At 38.3% G+C, this 8,427-nt stretch overlaps 1 protein-coding gene across 22 annotated transcripts in view; it reads right to left on the reverse strand.

Moving 5' to 3' along the window:
- Window positions 1-8,291, reverse strand: part of FUBP1 (far upstream element binding protein 1) — a 36,976-nt gene extending 28,685 nt beyond the window's left edge. For 15 of the 22 annotated variants that reach the window (XR_011099092.1, XR_011099091.1, XR_011099089.1 and 12 more), the window contains exons 1-11: window positions 8,071-8,290; window positions 7,086-7,176; window positions 6,048-6,110; window positions 5,170-5,208; window positions 4,784-4,823; window positions 3,804-3,853; window positions 3,639-3,710; window positions 3,299-3,356; window positions 1,046-1,208; window positions 865-963; window positions 679-780 (exon numbers count right to left, since the gene is read on the reverse strand). Coding sequence is in view for 13 of the 22 variants with exons in the window: in XM_068691047.1 (XP_068547148.1) it covers window positions 679-780; window positions 865-963; window positions 1,046-1,208; window positions 3,299-3,356; window positions 3,639-3,710; window positions 3,804-3,853; window positions 4,784-4,823; window positions 5,170-5,208; window positions 6,048-6,110; window positions 7,086-7,176; window positions 8,071-8,184 (891 nt within the window). In the remaining 9 variants the exon portion in view is untranslated. Of the gene's footprint in view, window positions 1-678; window positions 781-864; window positions 964-1,045; window positions 1,209-3,298; window positions 3,357-3,638; window positions 3,711-3,803; window positions 3,854-4,783; window positions 4,824-5,169; window positions 5,209-6,047; window positions 6,111-7,085; window positions 7,177-8,070 lie in introns of all 22 variants that reach the window. The other 7 variants (XM_068691044.1, XM_068691050.1, XM_068691053.1 and 4 more) reach the window with 5 other exon arrangements.
- Between the last annotated feature and the right edge of the window lie 136 nt (window positions 8,292-8,427).

Here is an 8,427-nt window from a genome sequence, read left to right on the forward strand (position 1 = left end):
AAAAGAGAACATATTTTTACAAGATGTTGATGATGCAAACATTCCTACAAAATACACAAAATTTAAGTGGTCACATCTTAGACTATTAAAACTAGGGCCAGCTCTGTGCCACTTCGGGCTTTTTGAGGAGTGCGTTTTTTAATACCAATAATTAAGACACAAACTCAGCGAATTCTGAAGGAAAACATCAAAAAGAAACATCCTGTGTACCGCAAGTTCTTATAGTGGCATCAATTGAAATTATGCTTCCCACAAGCAAAGAACAGAAGTTCTAATGGGCCTTAACCACAGATTCTAGCAGATGGAACTTTCAGCTTCATCTCTCATGAACAGTTATTAGCTCATGACTTGCATAATAGGTAGAATTAAATATTCTTCTGTAATGGGCCAAATTTCAATTTCCATGACATCCATCATTATGTACTTAGTCATAAAACTTAAGACTTAAATTGTTAAGACTTAAACTCTCCAGCTAACTGAAGCTCTTCAGAACTGCTGGTAATATAAAGTGAGTACTGCACACCATTTACAGGCAAATCTTCATCAACAATCAAGTAATACTTACATGCCACAAACACTTTTGGAATTGGGTTAATAACTTTCAACGGTGTAAACCACGTTAACATTTTAACATTAACATCTCAAAATACAGTGAACAAGTTTTTCAACCATGCTTACGTCTATCCCTTCATTTCCTCCTATTCTTGACCCATATTCGTTGCGCACCTCTCTAAAGCCACCTTGATCACGAATTAACTCCAGCACCATTTCCTTGGCTTGCTATAAAGAAGAGTAAAATTTTGTTTAGGTATTCCAACATCAGAATGGATTTTAAAATACTATGAATTCTGAAGGACTCCTTACTTGAACTTTATAAGGGTCTCCAGTTATCCTAAGGGGCTTGTCTGCACCAGTGTTCTGTGGACCATCTTGAATCATGACCATTTTGACACCTGCTCGCTCCTATTCAACAAAAGCGAGATCAACACTTGCTCAAATCTGTATCTGTTATTACCACGTGTGTAAAAACAAGATTCATATATACCTGTAATTGTTTAATCGTCTCTCCACCTTTACCAATAACTAATCCTGCTTTACTTGCTGGAATCATAATTTCTTGGACTGCATTTCCAGGTCCATCACCATGATGAAAGCCAGGTGCAGGTCTTCCCTTTTCAACTATCTGATCAAGTAATCTTTTTGCTGATCTGGAAAGGAATATAAGAGTTTATAAATACACTTACTCGTACAATTATCACTTGCCCAAACCTGTTCTGCTTGAAGAAATCCAGTTAAAAAAAAAAAGGATCATCATTCACTTGGTTCTTAGTTTCAGAAGTGCATGAAGGGCACTTGCTGCTACATACACACATATTTAACAAATCCTCAGAGTACAACCCAGTGTAGTTTCCTTCAGAATCTTGAAAGAAAAAAAAAAAGTAATCTGGTATGAAACACGATGCAACTCTTTGGAAAATTGTTTTTATCTTTTTGCCAGGTCTCTTTCCAATGTGTACTCCTCTAGCATCAAAATGCAAAACACATCCAGCAGCTACTTCAACAGTTAAAGGTATTACCTCATCTGACCAACAAGTTTTGCCAAGTTTGTGGGAATTAACCATCTTTAAGATCACAATCTTCTAACCACCAGGGTTTGTGCAATCCCAAACACAAAATACAGGCTAGGCAGGAAACGGATCAAGAACAGCTCTGAGAAAAAGGACTTGGGGGTGTTGGCTGATGGAAAAACACGGGCCAGCAATGTGCGCTCGCAGCCCAGGAAGCCAACCATATCCTGAGCCGCATTAAAATGCTTAAGGGTCTGTAAGTTACCCCAGTCCAAGTTATCAAATTCACAGGTCATCTTCTAAGGTACTTAAAAAAAAGAGCTCGAAAGGCTTATTAGTTTAATTACAACATACATGGCTCTGCTAAAAATTAATAAATAAAAAAAAATCTGCAATTCACAATTTGCAGCTACACTGAGAAACACCAAGAACACCAAAGGCACTCTGCAAAATTACTATCTGCTGAAAAATTTCTGCAGAAGAAATGCAGTCACTTTCATTCTAAGATATCACGAAAAACTCAGTAAATCTGCATCAGTAACTTAGGAAACTAATAGCAAAATAACCTACACCTAAAAAATAACCTAGTAGACCTAAAATCACCCCAAAGTCAGAACATAAAAGGTAATTCTTTACTGAACACAAATAAAAGTTAGGTCCCCAAACATGTCTATCATCCCTGAATATAATTACATAGAACAAAACACTTAATATCCAGCAGTCACAGCTGCTGCTTGATTCAGCTTGCAAAGGGTATTTGTACTTAAAACTATTACAAGAACAGTGGACAAAAGCAAGTGTACATTTACTTCACATGGAAGTCAGTTGCCATCAAAATAAAATCATGATTTCACTACTAATATTGGTTAAAAACTCTTCCCTCTAACACATAAACAGAATAAACTATAATTAGAAAGGAAACTCCCATTAAGGGAATGAGTTCATGAAGAGCAGCATACATGGCTGCAAGGTAAGAGGTGAATGCCATGCCACTTTCACAAAGGAAAAATACTTAGCTGCAGGCCTTACCTGAAAATAAAAATGGGAACAGCTAATGAAGCACTACCAAATATACTACCATGTTTAAGATCATTCCCAGCCAAGCCAGGAAATGAAGATCTCTAAGTAATTATAAATTTCTGTTCCAGTAAACAAAAACCATTTTTGTTGCTATTGCCCTCTTCCTTCAACACATAAAGGATAAAGTTCATTTTGCTGGTTGGTAGTACATAGGCATTACTTTCATAACTTTGCATATACATTGGTTTATACCAAATACATATTTAACAACTCTGACAGAACAGACTTGAGTAACATCTTAGGTTTCAGTGATTTTCCTTATTTTCCCTGTCATTTTTCAAATTCTGGTTAATAATTTCATTTCTGCATATGTTAGCATGTTTCCCCTCCCCCCAAAGTGCATGTTTGTGTATTTCATTCTCCAACCTGAAATAAGTACGTTGCTAGATAAATGTAATCTACAAAAAAATTTGGACTTTGAAGTGTCAGTTCAACAATTACACCCATACTTTTGTCCTAAAATCACAAGTACGCTGAGGAATCTGACTAAAGCATCAGGATCTTTTTTCTTTATAGACATTTGTCACTAGATTGCCTCTGTAATGGATGCAAAACACACTATTATAAACAGAATAGCTAAACATGGTATTTACATCTGAAGAAGTGTATTGTGCATTTAAATATGAATACAAGGAATTTGTGTTACTTACTGAACAGATTCTGGTGTTCCAGTTAGCATACAAGATCTTTCAGGCAGGCCCCCACTATCTAAGGTCACAAAATAAAGCCAATTTAGCAATAGTCTTAAGCAGAAAGAGTCGATGAAACTAAACAATACACAAACTACTGGAACTTCACTGAAGTAGAAAAATCAGTCTACTGCAATGTTTTGTACTTCTTTAGCCTGTGATAACCATGACTAGCACAAAAAAACAAAACAAAACACCTTAAATGAAGGTATAGATGAAAGCACTCAGAAGCCGTGATCAGTCTTCTGAACTTTCTACCACAATAACCAACAGAACAAAAACAAAAAACAGGAATAGTTACCAGGTGCAATCTGTATTTTACATCCAGATTCTTGCTGTATGCGTGAGATCTGCTCTCCACCTCTGCCAATTACTTGGAGAAAAAAAAACAGAGAAAGGTATTTGTAAAAAAAAGCATCTGGTAAAATCCCTCACAATACTGCAACACTATGTCCAGACTACTTACTGAATCCAACCATCCCATCTGGAACTTTGTATTCCTCTGTCATCACAGATCTGTAGAAAAGGTTATATCAAACAAAGGACAGTTATCATCCAGAGACCAGACAGACATAACATTTAGACATACAATCTTATTAAATTGAGGAAGAAAGTTAGCGCACCAACCATTAATCTGGCATTCTTGCCTCCCACTAACTTAAAAAGTCAGACACAAGAACTAGGACTATACAAAAGCGACCACAAAGTTTAACATGAATCAATCTGTTTTCTTTCACCCTCTTTCCTATTAACAAGGTGTGTATAAGGCCAGTGTAGCGTCAAAAAAGTTTTATCCCTATTTTCAAAGGATGCTCAAAATACACACATTTCAGAATTTTACCAATCCTTTCTGTACAGTAAAGGAATAAAAGGCATAATTAACCTGTATCTGAGAGAACACCAAAATAAAGGGGGTACAAAGCACCATAATCTATGTGCAGCAAAATATCAGGTAAAGGATCAAAAGAATAGTTTGAAGTGGTTGTTTAAGGAAGAAAAGAGTAGTGGAAACTAGTAAATTGGTAGGTAATTTCATAGGTAACTGAACAATAAGATGTGTTAAGCCCACATCTTTTCTACTTATTTTTTAAATCCATTACTTTTCCATTTTGTTTATAAGATAGTGTCAATCCCTTTCCCCTCAGATCTGCTTCCAACTTTTGGTTATTCTACCTATGCTCAAATACTAAGCAACAGCAATTCATTTACCTTATACTATTTTTGATACATAGCATTGGCTGCCAAGAGAAAAACACAGCCAGCAGGATTTTACCAGATGCATTTTAAGGGTTTGGCTTGGGACTGTTGAAGCTAAATTTCAACATATCACAGATCTTGATTTGTGCAATTATTTTATACATTGGTATCACTTTCGTAAAAGAATTTGTTGAAATTTTTTTCTTTTAGTACAATGGAAAACTTTATATAAGATGTAACATAACTTACCGTTGTTGTTGATGCATTGGTGGTAGCTGATTTCCAAAAGCTATAAATAAATATTTTTAAAATTAAATCTGAACAGCCTGATTTGCAGTTAAGTCTCTAATCTAATAAAACTTATTTGTACACTTTTATCCAAACTACGTTATAAGAATTGTTATTAAGAAGTCTAAAAACATAGCCAAAAGATTCTCAATTGTTTCTAATATGATCGTCAGCTTTAGCAAGCAGATTTGCACTGCTTAGAAGAACTGAGACAAGCTCCCAGTCATTCCTTCTACCTCACTGATTAAAATATCACCTACCAAACACTGTTTCAAATTCTTGTTTTGAAAATGTTACACTGGTTTATTTTATTTTTTTTTTTCGACAACAAAATAAAAATTACTTACAGTCATTCTGAGGAGCAACTTTCTTAGCATCTGGTTGATCTGCAAAATTAAGATTTTTTAAATTTTTTTGCCAAGAAATTCAAGAACTGCTTACACCTTTTAGTGTAAATTGCAACTTTCCAGTGTATTTTAGTCCCCCTTTCCTTTTTTTTTTTTTGTCCAATTTCAGGGAGTTGATCTTCTGAATAAAAGAAAGAATCTCACGAACACTCAGCACTTGGTTAGTACAGCTGAAAAGATGTTAGGTTTTTCCATGTATCTATTCAGTAGGTTAACAAAAGGCAGTTTTCAGAACATATTGTAGATTGCTCATAGATACCCAGTCACTGAAACTTAACTAAGACAAGGAACAAAGTTCAGCTCTGTTGGTTGCTCAAGCTAATGATGCTTCTATAGTTTAAAAAGAAAAAAAAAAAAAGAAAAAAAAGAAAAAATCAAATTCATACAAAAATTAACAACAATTTAAAGAAAAAAATCTGACAATGACCACAAATCTAGATCAAACATTTGGAAATACAACAGCATCACACAGCAATGCAATCTCAATCTGAATGTTGGTATGAAATTCCTACCCAAATATCAAGCATTTCATAGCATAAAACTTCAAAAAAAAAGCAGATTCAAAGTAACTACATCACTACCATTCAAATCCTTTTTGTACAGTAAAGGAATAAAAGGCATAATTAACCTGTATCTGAGAAGATAGACTTCAGATGCTTCCTTCCCACCCCAAAATAAAGGTTATATGAACCACCACAATTTATGTGCAGCAAAAATTCAGACACGTATTCCAAGAAATATTTGTGTCAATCCAGAAAGATCCACTAGTTTATGTCATGTTTACATACTAAACACAGGTAATAAATAAAAATTCCTGCCTTTAAAAGGAGAGGGCATTCCCTCCCAGTGTGTTGTACTGCTCGGACTTGTCCAAGAGCCATCTACACATAAAATAAAAAGAATACATTACATATATCATCTGAAGCATCATTAGCTCATTTTTGTATATTAAAAACCTCACCATTAATAGAAAAAAAACTTTATCACAGGACACAAGAACTCCTGATATAAAGCCTTAGTTACATTCTGTAGACTGAGTTTCAATCCACTCTCAAAGGAAAAAAAAGGCATTGCTCTTTTATAAGACCTATGTGAACATTTCAACAAGCTCAGAGATTTCTTTCCACAATTTAGCCAGGATTTCGTGTATATACTAAACATACCAAACCCTGTTAAGTTAAAACTGGCTGCTTAGTAAGAGACAGAAGAGGAAACACACATATTTCAGAAGAAAACTTTACTGCAGTGTAAGGCAAATCCAAAAAGCTGCAACAAGCTAGGGGATTTAAGTACAATCTTAACAGGATTCACATATGCTATATACTTTAATATCCAACTAAGTGAAAATGCCTACAAGGTAGAATATGTACTTTCCTGTCTTTTTTTAAAGTCCTATGCTTTTACAATGAAATGCATAAATATGTTTATTTGAACCTGTGCAATAATAAAGTATATGAAACGATCTAAGAAATGACCACTTCCCATTCTAATTATAATTTAGAAACTGCAATCTGTCTCATGTAACAAACAAAAGACTTCAGTGACATACCTGTTTAAGTGTTTCTCAGCCATGAATTTATATGCCCTCCCTCCCTGGCATATGTTATCCTCTTTATAGTTTTTAAGCCACACTTAAGATTTTTTAAAACAGGCTTACATTCACTTCAAGTTAGAGCACAATGGTTTCAAAGAAGTTTCCCCATTAAACAGAAAATGAAAAAGCATGTCATGGCCTATAAAGGGAACAAAATGTTTTTTTTACTGTGTTACAGAAAAAAAAAAAAAAGCCACCTGCAATTTTCCTGGCATCGTGGCTATACTGAACAACAATAAATGCAGCAGTAACGAGTGCATACCTCCATCCTCAAGAGGTCTTTTTTGTCCTCCATAACCGTAGTCATTTGAATTCATTGATGTACCAGCATCTCCTCCAATTTTTGCTGCAATCTAAACAAAAGCTAGATGTGAATTAAAAACAAAAAACACATTTTCTGAACAGCATTAAGTGCTGTAATGAAGCATATTAAGGTGATCCAAAATAAATAGAAAACTACTATTAGAATCTATGCAAATGGACATTAATTTTTAAACACTTTTAACAGACTTGCGCTATTGTTTTTACTCCAGAGGTTCCTGTATTTTCCTTTCCATCAGTTGAAATAAACTCTACCCTTCAAATAGTAAAAGCTTTTTTTTTCCCCTCTAGAAGGGATTTTACGTTTTTTTTTTTTTACCCCTTTCTCAAAAAACACTGTAGTATAGTACCAAGAAGAAACTGACTACTAAAACTGTTTTAAACATCAGTAACGCCAGCTACACGAGATGTTTAAACGCTGCCAAAACCGCGATCGGTCATTACCAGCCGAGGCGAAAAACTCGCCTGCGAAATCATCGCCCGTGGTGAAAAATCCCTAAATGAAACTTCGGCATAAAAAACTTCCGAAGGCCGGGCCGCCCTCGCTGCGCAGGCCGCAGCCCTTCCAACCGGTCTGAGCAGGTTAGCGGGCACCGAGGAGGGCGCCCGGGGGCACACAATACGGGGCGCACACCGCGGGCCGCGCTGCTGCGCCGCCTCCATTCCCTGCCTGGCTCCGCGGCCCTGCAGCGCCGAGCGGCGATAAGGCGCCGCTCCGGCAGTCTCCGGCCGAGATTTGCCTCCCCGAGGCTGGAAACCCGCCCGCCGCCCCGCCAAGGCTGCGTGAGGAGGGAGCTGCGGGGACGGGACGGGGCTGCCCCCCTCACACACACCCCGGCGGCCGGGCCCCTCCTCACGTCCCCTCAGCGCCGCGGCCCGGTGAGGGGCCGCCGGAGGCCCGAGGCGCCTTCTCCGCCCGCACACACCTGCCTAGCCCTCTGCAGCGCGTCTTTAAAGGCATCGTTCACTCCTCCACCTCCGCCGCCGCCTCCCCCGGGCGCGCCCGCAGCAGGAGGGGGCACGGTGGAGTAGTCCGCCATGCTCGCTCGGCCGCCGCCTCCTGCCCCGCTCGCTGCCTGCCAAGAAAGAAAGAAAATGGCGGCGGGCGGGAGCCTTTCACATTCCTGCGCGGCATCGTGCTCGGGGGGGGGGAGCGCGCGGGGAAACCTCGCGAGATCTGCGACAGGAGGGGCGAGATTTCATCGCGGCGCCGGTGGCAACCCCAGGGCGTTGGGGGGGGGGGGAGGGGGGGAGAGCTCGCGATGCTTCCAGAACGTCACGAG

The sequence above is a fragment of the Anas acuta genome, chromosome 8 (assembly GCF_963932015.1).
Source record: "Anas acuta chromosome 8, bAnaAcu1.1, whole genome shotgun sequence".
Classification (NCBI taxonomy): domain Eukaryota; kingdom Metazoa; phylum Chordata; class Aves; order Anseriformes; family Anatidae; genus Anas; species Anas acuta.